The sequence below is a fragment of the Trachymyrmex cornetzi genome, unplaced genomic scaffold (assembly GCF_001594075.2).
Source record: "Trachymyrmex cornetzi isolate Tcor2-1 unplaced genomic scaffold, Tcor1.1 scaffold83, whole genome shotgun sequence".
NCBI classification, from domain to species: Eukaryota; Metazoa; Arthropoda; class Insecta; order Hymenoptera; family Formicidae; genus Trachymyrmex; species Trachymyrmex cornetzi.
This window is the reverse complement of record NW_017300169.1, coordinates 5060828-5086018: the sequence shown is the minus strand read 5'-3', so window position 1 is coordinate 5086018 and position 25191 is coordinate 5060828. Positions and strand designations below refer to the sequence as shown.

General features: G+C 34.9%; 2 protein-coding genes across 2 annotated transcripts; one reads left to right on the top strand and one right to left on the bottom strand.

Annotated features, from left to right (window-relative positions):
* Nucleotides 1-2382: 2382 nt before the first annotated feature.
* Nucleotides 2383-9715, top strand: LOC108768940 (intracellular protein transport protein USO1). Its single transcript, XM_018519652.1, has 6 exons — nt 2383-2624; nt 2937-5126; nt 5314-5385; nt 6419-6463; nt 6566-8407; nt 8629-9715. The coding sequence occupies exons 2-6, from the start codon at nt 2994-2996 to the stop codon at nt 9712-9714; spliced, it is 5178 nt and encodes a 1725-aa protein (XP_018375154.1). The 5' UTR covers nt 2383-2624; nt 2937-2993; the 3' UTR covers nt 9715.
* Nucleotides 9716-10505: 790 nt separating this feature from the next.
* On the bottom strand, nt 10506-22532 carry LOC108768722 (uncharacterized). Its single transcript, XM_018519259.1, has 3 exons — nt 22434-22532; nt 19801-20243; nt 10506-10918 (listed from the first exon to the last, which is right to left on the bottom strand). Exons 1-3 carry the CDS (start codon nt 22530-22532, stop codon nt 10690-10692), a joined length of 771 nt encoding a protein of 256 aa, XP_018374761.1. The 3' UTR covers nt 10506-10689.
* Nucleotides 22533-25191: the final 2659 nt, after the last annotated feature.

The following is a 25191-nucleotide window of genomic DNA, read 5'->3' as shown; positions in this document are numbered from 1 at the left end:
TTAAAACTCAGTTTGTTAGAATTATTGTAAGTCATTAGTATCTCTCGAAGCAAGGCGACCTTAATACAAAAGTGTATTCTCCTTATATTCCACGCAGTTCATTGTCAGTAAAGTTTCAACGAACGCATTTAACGTAGTTTATAAAGATCCTCCGGCGTCGAACGTGTCGAGCAGCGATTAGTCGCGAAAACTTTTCTTTGGATTGAAAAAGGGACGGTCCCCAAAGTTCGAAATCAATTGGAGCTCTACGTTATTCGGGCAAAATTACATTGGTCGATTAGCCTCTCGAGGCGGTCTTATTGAGTCAAAAATCCACACGGGAACTTTCACAAGTAAACACAGAAGTTCCGTTTCCTCTCATCTGCGGTTTCGATCGCGTGTCAAATTTGAGTTTTCCAATGTGGTTCTAGCGTAGAGTAAACTCGGCACACCGACACTATTGATTTTGTGAAGGGTACCGAGAAGGTCAGAAAGAGTGAGATGGAGAGAGAGCGAGAGAGAGTGTGTGTGTGTGTGTATATCAGAGAAAATCGAGAGTAGGTGAGGTCAACCCCTCATTCAGGTAGGTTTATGTCTGATGGATGAATCTAAGTTATATGATCTTTTCCGGATTTATGTTCAGGGTTATCCTTGAACACACTGTCCTGAGCCACTCTTATAACGGGAAAAATCAATATATACTTTAGGTTAAAAAGGTCAATATATCGCTCGAAGCTCACATTATTCAACAGGGATGAGTAATTTCTAATATTAAAAGCAAAGGTCGTTGTTGGGTCAATATCCCGGATTTTTTTATATTTCATTGTGCATTTGTATTGATCTTGGTATACTGTCACGTTAAAATAGATCTGTTCTAATTCATTTATCATACACTCATAAGAATATGAATACATGTACACTGAGAAAAAAATGCTGTTAATTCAATTAAAGTCTATATTACGGGCTATCTCTAACATAAGTGATTAATTCGTGTATATTTTTATTGACATAAAAAGGCATAAATTATTATTTCAATAATCAAGCCTTTATGTCAATAAAAATATACATGAATTAATTACTTATGTTAGTGACAGCTCGTAATATAGACTTTAATTGAATCAACAGCATTTTTTCTCAGTATATAAATGAATTAAAATTCGAAAAATGAGCATTTGCCACACACTGGATTTTTTCAGTGAAATAATTTACATATTAATTGCTATGCATGTATGCAGTTTTTAATAAATGAATTAGTTTATTCTTTAATAAAATATTAGAATATAATTTGTTTACATCTCAAAACATTAAATTATATTAATTAAATTCATGAAATTATAAGAATGAATTAAATTATTAAAATAAGTTATTAAGAAAAATTTCTTAACAAGAAATTTTGTAATCAACTTATAAATTAACACGAAACTCCTATAAAAATTAAAAACATGTCTTAACATAAAAAGTCTAATTTTTCCCCAAAAGTCATTTTTTTCGTTAGATAAACAAGTTAAATTAACATTATAAACTTTAATATTTCTTAAACCATAAATCATTTGAAAGATGTTTCATCTTCATAAATTTCACGCTCCGATAAACTCTCTCTCCGTAAACTTTATTAAACATGAAAACTATTGAGCTTCAAATTGAAGTAATAAAATACACATTATGTCAAACCGATTAAATAAATATAAAATTAATGATAAATATGAAATTTTAGCATAGAATTCAGCTTTCGCGTTGATTGTCGTCAAATCTTTAAAATATACTTTACAAATTATGTAGTTTGATAGTGAAGAAGCGTTTTATTTGGAATTTAATATTAGGTGCTAAACGGTCCAACATATCTCTGTAACAATTTCTTACTACGATGCATGAATAAAGATATCCGAGGTTGACGCATATAGGAGCACTATAAAAATAGTTGGCTGAATACCGTACTGCTTTTATGCATGCTCTCAAAGTTTAACATTAAAATACTTGTCATATAACGTTTTGTATACCTTTTTTTTGACATAAATCGCATCATCTGTTTTATTGCTTATAAAATAATAATATACAATAACACTATTATTTAATAGGAAGGCAATTTTGCATCTTGAAATTTATTTTTATACTCAATGTACATACCGAGAAAAAAAAGGATCGTTTGTTTAATAATAAAAATATAATAAAGTATATTTTATATTACCATTTTTGCCACATAAAATAGTTTTGTTCCACCGTCTTATGGTCTTATATCTATCATATAACATGAAAGATACAACAAAACGTTAATATCATCTTAATAAAGACGTTATAATAAAATAAAGCAATCTTGGTCGGTACATTGATGACAAAGATAACCAAATGGATATACAGACATGTTCGTATCGAGAACAATGATTTATGACACAGGGATATCGAAAGCTGTAATCGGGTGCTATGACAAATCTCACGAATGATTTGCGGCAATCTGCCGACAGAATCTGCTCGCGTTGGAATCTGTCCAAAATTGATGGTGCGTTTTCGTCGAAAACGTAATGCGTTGCGCGTTCACGCAACGAACGACGAGTGCTAGGCGTATCCCGTATATCAACCAGCGAGACATGATTTAATGGTTATGAAGATAATGTATGTGTACGACGACGTAAGAGGGAATAATTGGCCAGGTAAACTGGGTTAGAAATCTCACTAAATCCTTTAGCGCTATTAATGAATGTATTTTTGACACAATCTCCAAACAGATGAAAATAATCGCGGAAGTAGGAACGCTATTTCACAACCGCTTAGCGCTAAAATACATCATAGATTAGAATTTTGAACAGAATAATTCAAATCGCACAGCTGTATATTTTATAATTGCAAATATAAATTCTTCGGAATTGCATTACAATTTTATTATAATGATAGGTTACTATATCTTAGAAAACATTATGACAGATAAATTAACCTACATTTTGATGGTCAAATTAAATTTGCAGCACAATCAAAAATCTAGGGAATATCATTAAATCTTTAGTCAGATAATCAGGAAGCGCATGGAGAACGAAAATAATTCTAATAAAGATCCGTCGAAGCATACTACCTATCAAAAAAATGCAAAAGAAACAGAACATCGCATTCTCGCTGAATCAAAGATTTGTATAATTAAAAACACGAAAAAAGAAGAAAGATTCTCAATAAAAGGAATAAATTCTTTTCAAAAAGAAGCAATGAAGGAGAATAATGGAATATTAAAAGAGACGACCACGTCAGAATCCTTTCCTAAGAGAGTCGATAACACCGAGAAATATGATAAATCAAAACGCAAGATTAACAATCCAGGAAAAATTGGCGATATGGCAACGGTGACGGTCGGTAAATATCGATGTCAACGTCCTCTTCGTGATATAATTGGCAAACGAGAGCAACGTAAAGAAGAATTGAAAAAGATGGAAGGAGGACTGCGACAACGTCTGGATATGCTAGAGTGTTTGATACCAGCGGTGATGATGTCACAAGGCGCGCCTGTCTGTAGGATCAAGCGTATTCTGGAGAAACAATTTAAAGACACGAGGGAACTCTCTTGTCGTAGCACACCGAGCTGTCATTACGATTGCAGGGTACGAGAAATTGAGGCAGAAAGAAAACTAGCGTTGAAAAAGGTGGAGGAAGCGCGAACTCTTTGGTCGGAGAAACTCGCGACGTTGAAAGAAAGAAAAAAAAAACTTGACGAAGCCAGAAAAATTCAGGAGGAACAAAGAAACGCGATAGAACGGTTAAATGAAGAAAATAGAATGCTGCAAGAAGCGATGGAAAAGAAAGCAATAGAAATGGACGAATTGTGCCAGTGCGGTGACACACAATGTAAACAGAGACATCTCAGCAAAGTCTCTAGCGTGACGTCCATCGAGTCCGGAGATATTCAGTGTCTGGAGAAGCTACAACGATTAGCGGAAGAGGAGGTGATAACAAAGCGAGAAATAGTCGAGTTGGAACGCCGTGAGGAAGTTTACATGAGAACGCTTCAGCAAGCCGATGAATTGTGGTCAAAAATGGAGGGCGATATGGTCAGTACAACGAGCGCATTGCAAAAACAATTGGACATGAAAACTACCGCCAATCAACAACTCGCGAATCGTGTATGCGAATTGGAAGATGCACTCGAGAAGTGCCGGGCAAGACTAATCACGTGTAGAACAGAACTAGAGAAGTTTCTAAGTATTGAGAAAGTTGAAGCTACGATAGGTCGCGACGATGACGTTGCGAAAGTGGCAGATAAGGAAGTTGCGGTAAAGGCTAAAGTCGTGCATCGGCCAATCGGTAGGATAGATGACATAGCCACAGTAAAGGACGATGAAGTTCTTGCAAAGGTCAAAGTTGTGGATGAGGGAGTACTAGTGAAGACCGAAGTCGTGGACAAGGAAGCGTTAGCAATAACCGAAGTTGAGGATAAAGAAGCGTTGGCGAGAGTCGCCCTAACCGACGCCGATATAGAAGCTACTTTTATCGTGGACGATAAGTTTGTCTCGATTAAACCCGACTTGGTTGATCTTGCTGTCGATCGTCCGGTAGATCTTGTACAAATCAAAGATGCGGAAAGTATAGTTCGACCGGAAGACGTAGCTTATGAGCAACAGAGATTTAAAGAAGTTCGGGAATATTTGGCGCAATTAGGCTCGTTAGAAGAGCTGTATACAGATGACGGTGTGCCGTGCGCACATGATTTCGTATGCAACGATGTGGTGACGTCACCTACCGGTATGACAGATGAGGAACTTATTGCGTTGAGTGTGAAACATCCTGTACTAGCAAAGGAACGTGATGAAACCATGATTACAGAGGAACGAGAGAGGCAATTTAAAAAAGAATTAGTAAAAAAATTACACGCTGTTGACGGAATTGAAAAAAGAGAAAAGAAAGAAGATGAAATCCCTGGCGTCGAAATTGAGAGAAAAATTGCCGAGAAAGTGGAAAAACGGGTCGCTGAAGTCGTAGACGTTAGAGAAACTGTAACATCACGGGCAATCGAAGAAGCTGCGGACGATAGGCTGGTAACGATGCCGAAAGACCGAGCGCCGGAAATAAACAACATCGAGGCTGGAAATAAACAAAATCAGAGCATCATGATACAACGGAAGACGATCCTATCGTGGATTGATGCGATCGATACAATTCGCACGACAGCAGCGGTATACAATTCGTATTACAATTAAAATTAAAGAAATATTGCAATTATATAAATATACACAAACTGTATTAATATTTTAGCTAATAATATGACATTAGCTAGAAAAAGTTTAAGTAGTATTATGTAGCACAATAAATGCAGAATATGTAATTTTTTCATGGTAATATATTTCTGTTCCATATATTCAGAAACATCCAGACTGTCATGAAGTAAAAAAAGATGCTGATACCTTAGCAGAACAAGTTGGCACGTATGTTGGGGTAAGAGATCAGATATACCTATAATATTGCGATTCATTGTTTGTGAGTAATGATCATAGTTTATGAGTAATAATACAAACAATACTTTTCAATTCTCATTATATTTAATAATATCTATCTTGATATCTCACTATTTAATAATACAGTTCTAATTCTTTCCGAAGTATCACAATACATATTCCAAAGATTTTTTGAACACGATGTCAAATTAACAAAATTTACATAGCATATGTGGATTTGGATAAATTGGAGCAAAAAAATGACATTTTTAGCTATTTTTAATATTACTTATAAAGAAACAAAAATTTATTTCTAAATAAAATTTACATCATCTAAAAATACAATTAAAAAACGTTCAAATAAATTTTATTTCATGATTATATAATTTATTTCCATCAAGTTATAATTGCTTAAACTATGGACTTTCTGTATAAATTATGCATTTCAACAAAAAACCTTTTTCTTATTTGAAGTGCTATAGTACTGTATATTTTGAAGATTTCGTGCTGAACACGACGTCGAGCTGAACATGACGTCATTATCAGAATTTATGTACCAGGACTTTAGTAAATTGGAATAAAATGTGCCAAAATCACCTCAATTTACTATTACTTCAATTTACTAAAAACTCTGACATGCTACGTCAATTTTGACTGCAACATGTTCAGTGTGAAAAAAACTTCGGGGTATGTACTTGATTGAGAAACAAAGTTTAGTTTTACCGTAAAAAAAATGTTGAAAATGGCCAAAAGCGCTATTTTTAGCCCATTTAATTTACTCCAAATCCTGCCGTGGTACGCAAGTTCTACCAACCGCATCATAAAAAAATGTTCAGCGCAAAAATTTTCGGAATATGTATTGTGATTCTTTAACGAGAGAAAAAGTCACTTTTTGTCAAACAGTATTTAATGTTTAGAAAAAAAAACAGTAATTAATGTTTAGAAGAATTTGTAAGAATGCTTTCGATTTAATTAAAAACATAATATTTTCGAATTAAAACTATTATGTTATAATTCAAATTATGTTCTATTAGATAAAACCTAAAGAAGTGGAAGAGGAAAATGCAACAATAAAGAAGGTAAGCAGGAGAAGGTGATTAAGAAGAATAAAATAAAAATAAAATAAAAATGAAAAATTAATAAGTCAAACTAAATTATAAGACGAATTAATAATTTTGAAGGCTAAAGAAATGGAACCTGTGATAAAAATTGATTCCGTACCATTCCTTAACTCTGAAGAAGCATCAGCAGAAGTGAAAGCATCAATGGAAGCAATAGCTGAATCAGAATTACTACCTACTTTTACAAAAGAGGAGGTACCAATTGACATAAAACTCCCTACGGCGATTTCAATGGAAGATTCTTTTCAGCCTCCTACAATGCACGATCCAAAAAATTCGAAAAACGACACGCTTCCGTTAACAATATCCGAACCAGATATTGAAATAAAAGCTGAAGAAACACGAGTCAAAGAAATTGTACACAATGCGAAAGAGATTGAAATACCTAAAAACAAAAATGCAGAGAGAAAAGCAGCAGTCAAAGATCTGATAAATAATAAATTAACAACAAAATTAGAAACAAATGATAAAACTATAAATTCTATAGATGAAGAAAAAGTATTAGTTGTTCCAAAAACAGAAAAAGAAGAACAAGAAATCATATCTAATCATATAGAAAAAAACGATGAAAAAGAGAAAGACATACCAACAGAAACAAAAATAAAAGAAATAACAGTAGAAGACAAAAAAGCAGATAAAGTATTACCAGTGACGGAAATTGAGGAAAGCGAATTTGTAGAACGGGTTGCAGAAAAGTCGGAGGAAATTTCATCGCTAGATGAAACTAAAATTTCAGACATGAAAGAAATGATACCACCTATGGAAATTGTAGAAGTTTCGCCGATTTCAGAAAAGAAAGAGATAAAACAAGAGAAAACAATGCCGGTAGTAGATGTAAAAGAAGTAAAAAAAATGATACCAGAGACAATTTCACCAACTGTGGACATAACCGAGGTAGAAAAATTCGAACCCGACAAATTTCCTATCGTAGATGTTGAAAAAGCACCGATTACAAAAGCAATAGAAGAAAAAATTAAAATGGAAGAGCCTACACCTATTTTGAATGAAAAAGAAGATTCATTGCTTCTGGACGCGGCAACAATCAAAGAAAAAATCAAAAATGAAAAACCCGCAATAAAAAAAGAAGAGATTGAAACCGCAGAAACGCTACCGATTGCCCAAATAATGAAAAAAGAAAAAAATGAAGTCACAGAACTGTCACCAATTGAGGTCATGGGAAAAAAAGAAAAAAATGAAGCCGTAAAGTTGCCACTAATTTCGGATATAGCAAGAGAAGAAAAAATTGAAACCGTAGAATTACCATCGATTTCGGATATAGCAAAAGAAGAAAAAATTGAAGCCGCAGAGGTTTCACCGATTACGGATATAGTAAAAAAAAAACAAATTAAAGCCGCAGAATTGCCAAATATGATAAAGGGAGAAAAAATTGAAACAGAAGAATTATTACCACGTGCGGATATAGTAACAGAAGGAAAGATTGAAATAATTCAGCCAATACCAACATTACCAACGATAAAAAAAGAAGAGAAGATCGAAGACCTAGAAGAAATGCTTAAAGTAAAAATTAAAGAAGAAAAAGATGAAGAAATAAAAGAAATTCCACTGCCGGAAGAAGTTATACCGTCTATCGAATTATCTGAAAAGAAGGAAGAAGAAGAAATACTTCAAATAAAAAAAGAGGAAATACCGACAATAGCTCCGCTGCTCAAAAAACTAACACCAAAAATAAAAAAAGAAGTACCAGAAGAGAAAAAACCAGAAATGGTCCAGATAGAATTAAAAATTCCAATTGCTGAGATAAAATCGACCGAAATGGAAGTACCAGCGATACCATTCGATCCAAGATTAGTGGCACAGCCGTATCTAATCATAGCGAAGATCAAAGAGAAGGAACTATTGCAGATTATACCCGCGAAGCCACCATGTACGGAATGTTGTTTGGTTAGTAAATATTATTCACTTCAATTATGGCTTTCTTAATAGTTATTAATAATTGACAATTTCTTAACAAACACAATAATTTTAATGTCTTTCTGAGAAAGAATAATATAGCTTTCATACATGGTATGGAAGCCTTAAATTATTCATAGTTTCTTGTCTCATTCTAGCACATGTATTAATAGCGACTGACCATTCTGAATATATGATTCCTTCACTTGCAGCGACCACCGATCGAGACCACAAGGCAGTTCGAGATTCCACAAATTGATGTACCTCAAACCGAAGTCGTACAAACCGAAGTTATACAATCCGAGGTCGTACAAACCAAAATGATGCAAACCGAGATCGAACAAAATGAGGTCGAACAAGCCAAAATTGTACAAATCGAGGCCGTCAAAACTGAAGTTGTACAAATAACCTCGCAGACAATTTCGACCGCTGAACCGCCCCGTATACGAAATATTAGTGAATATTTAAAACCAGCTGAGCTAAAAACATCGAGGACTGAAATCGCTGGCGACCGTCCTGAAATAACCGGCCGAAAAATGCTCTGGCGCAAACGCTTAAAGGACCAATCGACCGTCACGACTTCCAGCACCGGATCACAGACGGATAAAACAAGCCACGTTAGCCACGATCGAGTTGTAAGAGATGAAAGAGAACGCGCGAGAGTGCCCACGGATGAACTTTTACGATCTATAAAGATCGCCGCCGGGCTAGCGCGACCGGACACAGAACGCGAGATTAGGACAATTAATTATGGCGAGAGGCCCGACGAAACGGGCAGAGCAGCTTGTAACTGTTGTTCATGCAGTAAAACTCCAACTCCGCCGTCGACAAGACCTAGATTAGAGGTTCAACCGCAGATAGATGCAACACCTCCGGCAGCAGCTGCGTTCAAGCGTATGTTTATTCGGCCTAAAATCGATCATCCGATATCGCATAGATTGTGTAGTGATTGCAAAGCGAAAATACAGAGCAGGATGCCACATGAGAGACATCACATCAAGAAAATCATTAAGAAGATTTCTCATGATCAGGAGAGTTACAGATATGTATCACTGACTAGTAAATCATGCCGTGCGATATCTCGAAAAAGAGTAATCGAAAAAAGGAACCAGGCTTGCTTGGCCAAAATACCTAAGCAAAAGATTAATCCTATCGAACAAAAAAGAAAAGATGATTTGCAGTCAATTTTAGAGGAAAAATCAACTGTGGAACCGCTATCCGCAAGTTGCATTTGCTTCAAATTAGAGAAAACTGGCATAGAATCAATTAAAAAAGGAAACTGCTATTGTGGAGATTAAACACACACATATATATATATATATTTATCATTATTTTATTCAATCAGTCGTATAATAACATATATTGTTTAATTAAATATTTGAGTTGATATTATACTGTAGCATTTATTTTTCCAATAATTTTATCCATTCAATAACATGAATAATATTAAAATAATACGCTACAAAAAAATATGTGCAGCTACAGTATAAGCTGTGAAAATGCTAGAAAATGCTATAAAACGTTATGATAGTGATAAAGTGATAAAAAGTTTGAAAGAGTGGCTAGCAGCAGAATCATGAATAAAATGTGAAAAATGCATCACAGAATTTAATCAGAGTTTACGTGAATAGCGAACTCTTGTGTTAGATCTCTGGTTGAGACAACGCCAGTAAAAAATGGAAGGATATAAAAGATGAAAAAAGAGATATGTAGTATGTAATTTTCGATAATATGATCTTTACAATGATATACTATATGCGAACAATTTCATTATATGAATAAATGCTTCTCCCGTGCTTTTAATTCATTCGCTGTAGCGTATAGTGCAACGATAAAATCAAATATTAAATTCATATTCAAATGTTTTTTGTACACGTATATGTACCTGTAATATATTAATATATCGATTCAATTCAAAGTAGACAGACAATTTGAAAAATATAAACGTTTCATTTTAATTTGTATTTTAAAAATTCAAGATTTTCCAAGCAAATTAACAATTGTATAGATTATAGACAAATCAATACAGTTCTACTTTGAATCAAATTCTCTTTCATTGTCCTACGCGTTCCTCAATAAGTAATTTCAATCATAAACAACAGAAATCAAACAGCACAGAAATCTATCCGCACAACAAATGTTTAAAGAACATCTAAAAAATTTACGCCTTTTATAGACATCCGTGCGATGTTTTCTGAATATTCTTGCCATCTGCAAGTATTGATCGGCGCTCCGTTCGCCTTTCATCCCAGTGTAATGGCTAAAATCGAGACTCACCGAACGTTGGCCAAGGTGTGCCTGCGGGATCGCAGGTTGTGGTACCCACGTAGCTCGCCGATGCTGCCCTGCTCGGCCTGCATCCTAGCCTGAGCCGTCGCGGCGGCAGTAGCAATCACGTGGTGTTGGTGCCCTCCGGGGGCTCCCGCCGTCGTAATGCTCCTACGAGAACGCCAACCCGATCTGCTGCCGCTCGGCGTAGGCGATTTTTTCGGTTGATAAGGTCTGAAAATGGCGTTGGAAACGTACGTTGGCACACCAACGTATTCATCGTGTTAAATGGCGAGGCAGACCGCGTGTATAATACATTATACATATGCTACCGTTCTAATTAAGAATTCCTTAAATTATCATATCAACGAAATCGACTGAATTCCTACAACTTTATTATTTCTTCGCGAAAGCACTTTAAATGTCTTAACACTTCACGATAATGTTTACTGTTGCTGCGTTACAAGAGTTTCGCCCTTAATATCGTCCTTTATTTTTAACTCGTCCCCTTATCTTTTATTCTTTCCAGTTTTTTCTTTTTCTTTTTTTCGCCTTGCTTTCTTGTTCACTCAAAAACTTCAATGTACTGAATGATTCATAAGATTCTTCGTGTGAATACGCATGAAAAAAATATCTCTTGGCCTAAAAAAAAAACAATCTCAGCCAAAAGGTCTAAATATAATAATACGGAAATGCAACATCTCATATAAAAAAGAGGGTAGGATATATTACTTGTAATATATGGTAGAATATATTATTTGAAGATTTTATCTTATCTCTATAGGGATATGTTCATGAGCCATGTCGTAATATCTAAATTCATTATACCCGTATTACAGAATTAATGCAGTGACGGTAACAGCCTTTCTCTTTCTCTGTCTCCCTCTCTCTAGACGACTCCTGAATTAATTACAACGATTAACTAGCTTGGGTCATCGTATGAGGCTGTACAGCTAATTGTAAAAGCTGCCCTGATCAATATCGCATTATATAAATCCGTGATTACAATTTATTCATTATCTATTTATCATACCAAACAATAAAACGTTAAATAGGTTTCGCGGAAAACACGCCAAGCTTTTAATCTGATCTCGATTTTGAAGGATCTCAAACATGATTATCAAACATAATACATTACAGATCGACGTGATATGAAGTTTGCCATGATAAGATTTCTACTTCGCTGGCTACGATAACCGGATGTGCTAGGGAAATGGGCCACGACAAGGATAGCTGACACCTTTGGACCTGAGAGACGGCAATCGTGTTGCTGCAAAGGATCTTTGTTGTTCATTTTTCTCTTTTTCGTTTTCTTTCTTATCTGCTCTTGTCACTATGCGTAATACAATACGAGAATGGCTGTGACAAAAGTAGAAAAGGCGATTTTGTTGGGGAGCTGTCCGGCAGCGCATATAGCAAAAGATTTCTAAAAAAAATGTAAGAAAAACATGATTACACTATTACAGTCGACTGTGTTTTGTACATTCAACCCACCTATGTCCAATAATGATCCGATAAAAAGAATGCAACGCGAATAATAATTCAAAACAAGATAACTCCACAAAAATACGTAACAAGAAAGTACTTATACAAAGTGAAACAAATAAGCTGTTTATAGAAATAAAAAGCGACCTACCAAAAAATTCCTAAATATAAATGGATTCTAAAGTAGATTTAATAAATCGTCCTAAAGTAGATTCAGAAAAATATTTTTTCCGTATTTTACTCTCCTCTTTTTATAAACTGTTTTTGTTGTATCGTAAATGAAAAATTAGACGCGTTAAAATTTTGTTAAATTTATTTTTTGCTGCAATGGCGCGTAATAAAATATTTTGCAAACCGATAGACTTACGCTTAAGGCTGATATTTATCATTAGTTTTTATATTTAAGACCGTTTAAGTATAGTCTTAAGATGTCATAAGCCAATCAGAGAGCTGCATTAGCATGTCATATTAAGACATTACTTAAGACGGTCTTAAAATAAGAATGGACTATGAATATCACCCACAGAGTTATATTAGCATCTTAAGACATTGCTTAAGATGATATTAGAATAAGAATCGACTAGGTATACCGACCTTAAATTACATAATCCATCAGTTCCTATCATAAAGTAGGCAGCAAAAAAATAAATTTAACAAAATCTTAACACGTATAATTTTACATTTGCAGTGATACAGAAATTGCTTATAAAGAGATTACAAATAAAATAAATTTTAAGTATATATACATCTAAAAATAATTTTGTTGGACCATCCAAATGATTTACGTAGGACTTTAAAATATATATTATGAGTAATGTCGCATAAAATTTTTAACATTTTAGCAACCAGTTTGTGTGTGTGTGTGTGTGTGTGTGTGTGTGTGTGTGTGTGTGTGTGTGTGTGTGTGTGTGTGTGTGTGTGTGTGTGTGTGTGTGTGTGTGTGTGAACGTTCTATATAATTATGTTGATGGTCCAACAGAATTATTTTCACATCTGTATCTAGCTAAATTTCTAGATATTTCAACAAAATCTTGTCTTTTCATACAATAATTTAAAAACGATAAATACATATATACATAAGAAAGTTCTAAACTCTAATTTTGTCGAAGAGTAATGAATACGAACACAGTACAGAATAAACGGATCGCGTTTGTCGACATTGAGTGCACCAATGTTATTGCGAATCATAATCACAAATCAATACAGATTATTCTGCGTATTAATCAAATCGATCCATTCGTTGCATGGCTTTCCGAGCATTAGCATTCATACATTACTTCCGCCGTTCTCTATATATGTGCTTTGACGGGTAAGGGCTTACATTCTACGTCGACAGATCCTGAATTATCGCTGACAAACCAGTTCTATGGTACATCCCGGTTGCATGAATACCGATGATGTACCGTGTATGGTGCTTTTCGCCGGTGAGAGAGAACTTAGCATTTTGATGCGATTGTGACTGCATTCGTCAAAATAACACATGTATACGTCCGCGAATGTGCCGACATAATCCGCAGTTACAATATCTGTTAGAAATCAACATCGACATTAAATGCTATTAGATGTCTCATCGACTGCCTGCGATTTTAACGGGATGTGAAACATCAACAGGTTGCTTTACGACGCGGAATAAGTCGACGATTCGCGGCGAGCGATCAATGCATCGAAGGCATCGAAGCACGTGTACGAATTTCTGATCAATCAGATTGACTATAACGTAACACGAATTAATCTCACGAACAGAAAAGGAAACAGAGAGAGAGAGAGAGAGAGAGAGAGAGAGAGAGAGAGAGAGAGAGAGATGAAATTTCTGATAGTTCCAATACGATACCGAAACCTTGTCCTGACTGCATCGTTGCATTACATAACAATATTCTTGCACATATGCACATATCTATCATCACGATGCGCACGTATATACGTGTCTATAGACTTCTATAGACTATACTAATACGCGGAACTAAATTCTCGAACTAAATTCTCGAACGTCGAAGGAAATAGTCACTTTGTACTCCCACTTCTCTTCGCTCATATTCGCTGATAAGGTCGCTCCACTAAAATTCCTTTTCGATTCCGATTTCAAATCACATATGCTCTGATGTAACGCTGAAGATGCGCAGTGTATCCTCAGCTCCCTTTAGGCCTACTCTCGTGTTCTAATTATACGAGATTCGTTTCAGAATTAGCTTACCAGACGGTCTATTTCGCGACGGACAAGATACGACCATTATGGTGTCATAATTTAGATCTCACCCTCTAACAACTATCCCGCTCCAATTCTCAAGTCAAAGATAGACAGTACCGCGAATTTAATAAAGTAATAAAAGTCTTTCGAGCGAGACTTAAAATAGCTCATGTATTACTTGGTATCCGCGAATCGATAAGATATATCTATAAATTAATCTTGGAGCATTGCCTTATACATGCAATTTCGCAAAAAATCAGGACAATCGATATCAAACGGTGCTTACAGATACTCACACTTCACATTTGAAAGCGATTAAACCGATTATATTAAACCGATCAATGCGTGAAAAACCCGCACTGATCCAGCTTTGCGGTGAAACAATAGGAGATTAACTTTTGCTTTTAGAATAATGATAGTCGAAATCTCTTACAATCATGCAAATAAAACATCATCAGCCCAACTAACTGTAACTAAGTGAAGAATAATTATTTAAGAAAAACATATATATGTTAATTTTTTTACATATATTATTAAATTTAAAATAAAAATTCGTTTAATTAAAATCTGTATGATCGAAAGAAGAAAGGAATAATCGATTAACAGCTCGCGATCTTCAAATTGTTTCTGCCTCATTACATCCTTAATTAAGCTCTTATAATTAAGTATTCCCTACATTAATTACGTCAACCGTTTTAGCTTTCTCGAGACAAGTTAATTATTGGTTCGATCATGTTCCCCTATAAGTAACCAGAGAAAACTTGCCTGCAGCTATGCCTCAAGTTCATATTTCCGTCCCAGCCATTTCTACTTTTTCAATAATATAGTGTACTAATTACAATTATAATTTTCTACGAGCAACTTATATATTACATGGAAAGAATAGTTTTATTGAAGTATCACGGAGAAAACGATTTCGTTGAAGTATTCAAAAATTTAGCTAGATACAGATTAGAAAATAATTTTGTTGGATCATCAAAGTAATTACATAAAACGCTTAAAATGATTGCTACAATTTTAAAACTTTTTACGGCAGTATCTATAGTTAAATTTTTTAATTCAGCAAAACTGTTACAATTCAAATATTTCTTCAACCGCGCGTTCATCGTAGGGAGGGATGTACGTGCGTATCGATTATTTCACGTTTAAATTAGCTAATCGTTTGATAACTCGCGTGTGCACTTAGATGCTTAATAGTAATAGCCATTAGTGTAAAACCGACAGTCGCTTATCATTAGTGTTAGGTCGCTATGAATTGCAAGAGGAAAACCGCAATCAATGCTAAACAAACAATATCGGGTTGACCACTTTCTGGATGATTCTATATATCCTACATACATAGATCTATATACTAGCTCTTTTAATCTGAAAATGTAAAAGCAGTATTTAAATAAAAGCTCACATAATGCACTCTGTGACATAACATTTTAAAATGATAAATGACTCGAAAAACAATAAATTTTTCTTATGTGATAAATATTTCTACTTAAATAATAAAATGGAAGATTTTATACAAAACATGTAATTATTGAGAATAGCTCAAATGTTTACTCAAAATTATCTTTCAAAGTTTACTTATTTGAATAATTAATCTCATTGGACACATTAGATAATTGTGCTCAACAAATTTTAGATATCAAGCAAACAGCCGATACATATAAGATTGATAAAGTTAACACGGTATTTCTTCCGTCGCTAGCGTCATACGTTTTGTGTGATTAAACGCAGCATATTTAATCAGAGCCGATTAATCGAAGCCATATTTTATGTATTATCAAGGGCGAATGTCTTCGCAAATGCTAAGTATAATGGCGGGCTTTAAAGCTCCGCGCACCCGATACATGTTCTTGTTATCCCACATCCCCCTAATTCCATTCGGTCGGTAGTTCACTCGGGGAAATTTCGGGCACGCTCTCGATGTTTCCTGCGGCTGATTGGATAGTCATGACGCACATATCACCCCAGCGATATTGAGCTATTGACCATCTTTCATACAAGAAGCATATTCTCGCGATATTCCTCTTACTATTCGTTTTCCTCTTCATTATTCGAAACATTTGGATTTCTTATATTTGGTTTCCTAAATGGAAAAAATAAAAAACTAATTGTTGTTAAAGTAACATTTGATCCAAATTAATTTTTTAAAAATCTTATTAATTTCTACATGCTTAATGCAATTGTTTCAGAATTCAAACAACTGTTATTTTTAAAGTCTAATATTTCATTTTTATTTTATGTTAAAAAATCTAACAAGAATGGGACACTCCAAACTAATAGTTTTTCTGGAGAAAGATTTTGAATAAAACATGTAGAAATAAACATAATGGAATATTAAAACATAATATGTTTATAATACAATCGTATATTCTCTTGACATAGCAAAAAGAAACGGCTATATGTATATTTTTCCTTCTTCTTTTCCGTATCAAATATCTGTTTCGCCTTGTATAACGTATCCGGTATTAAATCACAACTAGAAACCGGGTGAACTACGTGTACAGCGTTTATTTTAACGCGTCATTCAAACAAGCGTCCAAAGGTTTGCGGTTCGGTTCACAATATCTAAAGAGCGAATCGACGTTCCATAATGAAGTTCAGTACATGCATATGCCGCCAGCTTTCTTCTCAATGTCCGTCATATTGAATCCTATATTAACGTGATACGTTAATTTCCACGCTTATCAATTATCATTTTAGCTCTTAGTAGATATCATTTTGAGAAATGAGTAAGAGAGTCATACCATAAAAGCACATTCGAATAAAAGTATTTCTCTTATTTTTTATATTTTTCTCTTAATTTATAAATCGATAATTTTCCTTAGATGCAAAAAATACATTTCCTCTCATCTTTATTCATAAAATATATTTTATCTATAAAGAAAAAAATTAAAAAGCTATATCTCGCGATATTTTCCTCGATCTTCGCGTTGGTGAAACATTTAAGGTACACGGAGAGAATTTTTTCTTAAAATTTATCCTGAAAATATGACAGTCGTGGGACAACATTGTATTTCGAAGAATTTTAATATAAATCTCTCTCATTCATTAATAAAATTACAATAAAGTATAAAATAAGTTTGATCAATTTTACTGAAGTGCATGGTAAAAAGTTTTTAAATATTGTATTGTACCACAATCACCATATTTTCAGGGTAAATTTTAAAAGAAAATTCTCTCCATGTAAAGTGTAGGTAATTGAATCTTATCATCATTCCGATTCTCACAGATCTTAGAATTGAAAAACAGCGCGTTCTACATTCGATTTTTTCTCTATATATTTCCAATTCATTTAAACATATTCGATTCATATTTGTATACACTGTAACTGTATTACATACTCATAATTTAAAAATTAAAAATAAATTCATTGATAAAAAGCCTTTAGAAAGAAAAGTTCGAAAAGAGCTAAGTAGACGGTAGAAAAGAATTATGAACATTATTAAAACCATGCTTATTAGCATAAAAAAATTGTTAAATTGCTTGTACAACTTGGTAAGTGATATTATCCCTATTATACCGGTTCTGTTCATGAATGCGTTTCAAGACCAAAGAAAAGTTCGATGCGCGGTATGCAGAATCAGAATGTATGTATATAAACTCACACAGAAGTATGTATTTAAGCACTAAGATTCACTTCAACTGAAATTCTCGTATTTAATTAAAAAAAAAACTTCAATAGTTCAATAGTTGGTTTCAGATCTCGATATCGAGCTCCACATGCAATTAGGTATATCAAAAACGTAGGGCAAACCTATCCGAATTACTTGTAACATTTAATCTGATATAGCACATGAATAGCGAGCAGATAAAGTCTCCTCATTCCCGAGATTACCTACTATCGCGTAGCCAATCGAAGATCTTCTCGTGCCATTCTCTGCGAGCACAATAACCGCATGAGTTCCATTGAATCGGGCGCACCAATCGGTGTATGAACGCGCGCGCTCCACATTTTGGTATTATCAAGAAAAAGCCAACGATTGAAGATCGTTAATATAATATCCGATATACGTTTCTTTAATTTTATCTAAGAAAAAAAGGTCTGAATGAAAGGATCTAATACATATAGAATTAGCATTCTAAAAGGAATTATTTATTAAATAGAAACCTTTAGACTTGTATCGTTGAGTAATCAAATTGTAATAAATGCAAATTGTCTCGAAACTCGAGATAGATTCATCGTGCTACCTAATTATTTAGTTGTCAGCATTTTCGTACCACACAATTGTCTGTGCATAACGTATTAATAACTGTTCCTCTTTTCTCGAAACGAACATTCTCAAAGGCTGAAACTAGATGTAACTTTCGCAATTGTAATGCACTATTAAATTGAGTGAACAACAAAGTCAGGCGAGTAAACGCGATTTGACGTCGATGTCGATATGTGACAGATGTAAGTTTCATTGCATATGTGTACACTACAACATAACGCGTAACATTGAGAAATGTGTCAGTCCGATGCAATGAAACTGTAAATCAAACACATATAGGGCCGGGAAAGAAAGTTTGTTCATCAACTATAGCAAACTCTCGCAGCAACAGACAGTTTCAGTAGACATACATTTCGAATCAAATGTATAATGTAGAGAATGACAATTGAAAAATTTTGTAAATAATACTTATATATACAGCTTAACGCTATCGTAAATAGATACGAATATAATTTTCAGTTGATACGCACCGTGTGCTTATAATTTATAATTGCGGAACCATATTTCATGGTGCAGAAATGTCATAAGAGAAATATGTTACGTCAAGTGTAAAATACTTAATGTTATTAATACATAACGTAACGAGAATAATGCATGAATTACACGCACATATACACGCGGGCTGCCGTCGAGTTAATTGCGATCATAGAGAGAAGCGCCATTAATTAATCGCGAAATTTAACGCATTCTATTGATATAACCATAACAGAATATTTAATTAAATCGGCAATTAGCTACTTACAGCGTTGTTTACACTGCACGACACGATACGTACAACATTGATATATACAATTAGTGATACGGAGCACTCTTAAAACTCAATGTCTACGAGCCAATAATTGCGCATCATGTGGATAATAATCAACGCGTTTAGTAGAGATAACAAATAAGTAACAATTGAATATGACTATTTTATGCAGAGAACAATGCATAACGAACTTCATACCAGAGAGCCATCTAATCACGTTTGAGTGCTACTGGATTATTACTTAACTGTAATCTTCGTTGAATGCACATATTGAGTTTGATTGATTGATACTGGCATAGCAAATCTCTGTTACAACAATCTCTGTCAAATTCAAGATAGTAATAGTCATTCCCGTGATATATCGTGTAAAACGTGCGGCATAAACATTCTAGTAGCGCTAGAAGGATCAAGATGAAACATATTAATAAAACCCTATCCCGATACGTTTAGCGTAAATCGAAAAACCTACAAAACTAGATTAATGACTGACCGTTCTCGGACGTGACGACCCTCCTCATCGTCTTCCTCCTCGATGTCGTGTAGACGCGGACTAAGCCGATGCTGAGTACTGCCCTCCCTACCGTAATCTTCTTCTTCACCTATCCTTAGCTCACACTCCTTCTCTTCGTCGTCAAGATCGTCGAGGTCTTCGTCAAGATCACCGAGTGGCGCACGTTCTTTAAACTGAGCCACGCAAATGCGTTTCGGTGGTTGATAAAGATATTGTTTCTCCTGTTGCAGAACTTTCTGCTGTTGTTGGTGCTCGTGTTGTTGTTGGCTTCTTTGCTGCTGGTGGGGCTGTTGATACTGATGCTTCAGCAAAGAACCTTTCTTAGTCTCAGGGGTGGCCCCCGAGACATCAACACCACCCCCACCCCCGCCGCCGCCGGCGCACGGCAGGCAGCAAGACCACGCGCCCCCCACCTCGGCACCCTAGCGCACTCAATATCAAAACATCCAGGGGGGCCAGCTGCAACCAGGGTGTTCCGTTCCAAGTTCCAGCAGGGGCAGCGTCCGCGATGCTGAGCAACGTGCTCGCTGGGGATTTAGTAGTCCCCAGACTCGAGCGAGTGAATTGTCGCTTAAGTCGAGTATCGCGATATATACGACGATACCCGATGCTATTTTCTTTGTTGACTCTTCATGTCACTACTTGAGACGACGAAATGCGGTTTTGGCATGAGTGCAAACCTGGAGTGCCTTTTGCTCCGGTAAAGGCCGGTTGGATGTCGCGGTCTCTCGGCAACTTCTAGCACAATTCTGCCGCTTGAGGTCCTTTGAAAGTTCTTAACATCCATATAAATGAGCAACGAGCGATCGTCTCGCAGAACTCAAACTGTTGATTTAATTTTTTCAGGAAATTCAACTGTTCCGTTGCTTCGTGCTTACACTCGTCGACGTAACGCCTCGCGAGCTGCATTTTTTATTTCTTCAAGGCTCCGTCTAGCGTACTGTGTAAATTTCACACATTTTTTTCTCTCAAGTCACTCTTGTAAGCTACGCAAACTTTTCTATGGCGATAATTTAAATATGCAGAAAAGATTGTCCTTTTGCAAGGCTCTCGTTTATAAACGGATTAGCAATGTATCTCATCTTAATAAAAGCTATTTTTTACTGGCATTGCTTATATGACTGGTATATGTTTCATAAAACTGTAATCTGCAATGAATTACGTGGTTTTCGGAGTTTCAAATATATTTCTTTTTTTATCTATTAAAAATAACGGAAATAAGAAAGCATGTATTTCTTTCTCACCATCATTAATATATAAAATTTTTCAATAAAATCTCAGCATCAAAAATGTATAACATTATTCTGTCCTTTTTTTTTAAAATTTATTCTATCTCATGCAGTGGAACGTTTTAATTTAACGATCGTCAGGAAATTGTCTCTCACGTCTGAATATGCTCACACAACGAATATCAAACGATAGATCAACTGAATATCGAACAGCCAGTAGAATTTCCATCGTGACACATTTAGCATGGTACCACATTAAATTAATGATTCATATTCAAGCCACGTTCGCCATCATTTTTAGGTCGTTTTGATACATGGATTTGCCTTTTAAATATCATGATAAATTCCCTGTCACATTTTGTTATTTCTGAAAATTAAGAACATACAATCTCAAAAATCATCCATCATTGCTTTTGGAGTTTCAATACCTTCTTTTTAAAGCACTCAATTTCTTGTTCTTTATATCGACACGATATACACGCATTATTATTATTAGTAAATCAATTATGGGTAAACGATATCTTCAAATATTGAAGGATCTCTCAATCTTTCGTTTTTCAAACAAACACTCAAATTGTTAAATCATATCCTTACTCTCGATGTCGATTCTGTCGCACAGTCCATTATTATACAACACCATCACGTAGCAGTAACATATTTACTAATGAAACGATTAATGGAGCAAGTTACCCTTTACCTCAAGGCTTCCTTTGATGTTGCATCGTCTTTCGTGTCACTCTTTCCCTTTGTCCTCTTGCCCACATGATTAAATCTGTCTGCAGCTTTTCCATCTGTCTTTAAATAAAACTAAAATCCTGAACATCATCCAAAGTGAAATAACTACTGGCACAATTTCTTTATTCTAAGAAATATTTAATGAAAAATATCTTCTCTTAAATCTTCATGTTTATTTCGCAAATTAAAAACTTCATCATTATTCTCTTGACATTTTCGATTTACGCTCATGTGACCTGTCCTTGAATTCTGTCAGTATTATCGCGTCTTACAAAGTCCCGTTTAGTCACAAGAGCACTAATCTCTTTTAGTCGATACTTACGCTGAGTCGCCCCAAATACCATAAAATGTTATTAAAGCGCGACATTCTTGTATAAGTCATTCCTACAACGTAAAAAATTTAAAATGAACTTGCCATTCTCCGACTTGCGCTCGAGTCTCCATCTTATTTTCCCGTTCTCGTCACATTCACGCATTTCCTCCCAGCTATTCACGACCCAAACTAACCAGCCATTATGAGGTAAACTGAACATGTGGAGTTTTGTCGTCGTCGTTGTTGCCGTCGACGAGCTCACTCGTACCTTTTAATTTATTTCGTACTCGTCAGGACACTCGGTATGCGGTTTAGGAAACTTTAAGACAACAAACCGCAACTAAGCTAGATATATCTAAGCGTCCCTTTGCATCTTCTTGTTTGTAATACAGTTTACTGTCAATGGTGCTTATCGTTTGCTCGGGTTGTTTCATCGTCAAGTCACTTGTTTTCATGGATAATAGAATCTACATATTATTACTTGTTGAATCTATTCTGTTATTATCGATTGTTGTCGTGACGTATAAAACTATGTTATCAACGATTTTGCATGTCGACATTTTCTCATATTTTTATTTCAGCGTCTTGCTGTCGTAGTTTCCGTAGTATGTATCGAACGGATATTATCATGCTGTAGAAAATAGCACTGAGATGGCGAGTCGATTAGAAGAAACTTTAATTAATGCTTATTTCCGAACAGTGGACATTTGATTACAAAATTAATTATAATAGTTTATTTATAGATATGTCACGTCTATTCCGAACACATTTTACCACATTTCGCTTCTAGTTCAATCGTACGCGTGTTTCAATCACCCCTCATGTTAACCCACTTTTATTCACAACGGCAATTAATAATATGTAAAATTAGCATTGCGAAAGGTCGTAGCAGTTTCAGTCTATAATCAGAGAATACGCGCAATTTTCTACGGCACGCGATCGTCGAATCGAACGCACTCTTACGCACGAAATTCCCATTTTGGCACAATGCTTGAGTTATAAGTCTAAATTTCACGAACAAAATCACTCGAGGACAAAATCACGAACGAGTTCTACTATTGTCGTTCCTTACGCTTAATCGTGCATTACAATCGGTTGACACAAATGAGTTTTCGATTTGCACTCTCCGAATAACTCATTACTCGATTCACGATTGCATCCATTCACTCGTGGAATTATACTTTACACTAGAATATGTCCCATTTTTTTTTAAATTTCTGTTTATAAATAGAGTTCATACGAATGCATTTGACGTATCGCGTAATTTTCAATAACGATGAATGAGGCTCTTGATACAGAAATCAGACCAGAACACGAAATTGATTGTCGATCGTTGAGAAGGTTGCGCTCGGGTAAGTCTCGTAGAATAATTAGATAGTGCACCAATGTTCTGTAAAATTTCGTGTAAGATTCACGATATGCTTGGAGAAAAAGCTCTCATTTTATAATGGCACACTGAGAGAAATGATTTTGTTATAGGAACAAATCAAGGGAAAGCAAATGTGATATTTGTTTAAAAAAACAATCAATTTGTTACGATTGCAAATTAATTTGTCAATGTAACAAATAATCAATAGTATCGCCAGCAAATAAGAGGCTCATATATATATATATATATAAAAGTCGTAAACGGTTGCAGGATTTCAAATCGTAAGAAATTGACTAATTCTAGTCAAGTATTCTCCCTATATTTGACTGTGCTTGGTCGGTTTCCTACGACTTAAGACTCCACGATCATCTACGAATTCTATGTAAACGAGCTAAAGTCTATCCAAAAAAGTTAGTAGGTTAGATTCTATATAGTTTGTTTCTGTTACTAATAATTAGTTGGTATAGCAGATTAGCAGCAATCACAACAACATAATTTGTTGTCACATATTTACTGATCACCGGTTAAAGATATTGGTGGCTTGCTAAATTAACAAAATCTTTTCTCTCAGTGCAATAACAATTTCTTCGCACAACCGAGAAGAGAGATACATGCAAAAACAAGAAATTATGTATCGTAACAATATCGAAATGTATGTAGTGCCACATATTGACAATGATCGTGTTGAGATATTAATTTTTCCATTCTATTATGTGTATTGTCTCAAATAACGAAATCAAACACGTATTACGCTATTACTTTCTTTCTTCATTGCGCTACTCAATCTTAAATAGAGTATCAAATCAGAGGATCAAATCATTATAATTAAGAGGCTGTATCACGCGCGTGCATTTAATCTCAATAATGGTACTTTATTTTAGCAAGGGTTTTCTTTGGCACAGGAAGCGCTAGGTCATAAATTAAATGCAAAGGTTAAGGCTGCAAGCTCTGAAGGCTATGCAGAACGAAAAGACGAGCACGCAACGCATTACCCTATCACATTTATAGAGGTGAATCTATGATTTCAAAGCGAGAAATACGTTCGATTTTGCTGATAAATTAATGAACGACAAACATATTTATGACAATATTATTTTTAGTTATTAGCTGTATAATATTTATGTTTTATAATAAGTGATTGCTGACAGCAATAAGAAGATTCACGAGAATTTCAACGCAATATTTCAATGCAACAAATGGCGTCTCATTTTTATTCCAATACATTCATTTACGTATGACATCAAATCTAATATTCTTTGAAATCTTCTATTTATTCCTCTTATTGCACACGTAAGCTTTTGTTAGCGATTATTAAATCGTCAAGTTTCGACTTTCGACAAGAAACAAACATTAAAAAATCATCAACAAGTAATATCATTCTGTGATTACACCACGCTTTATTCTACACGTATAAGCTAAACAAACGAAATCAATCACTACAAACAATTCGTTTTAATGTCGTTGCATATTTTCTTTCAGCTATAAATCCTATACAGAGGTTACACTGTAACATAATGGATTTTGTAGAACGATTGTAGAAAGATTAGTATCGAACAGGAGAGGTTCAAATGGAATACGTTCACATGGGGAACACGACGAATGAAGGACATTAGTAATTTAAGGGTCAGTAATTATAACCACGCGGAATATCCCAGAAACTATAGCTGCCAGCGATTGCAACGTAATTCGATGCTAATTGAACATATAGTCACATATTGATATTG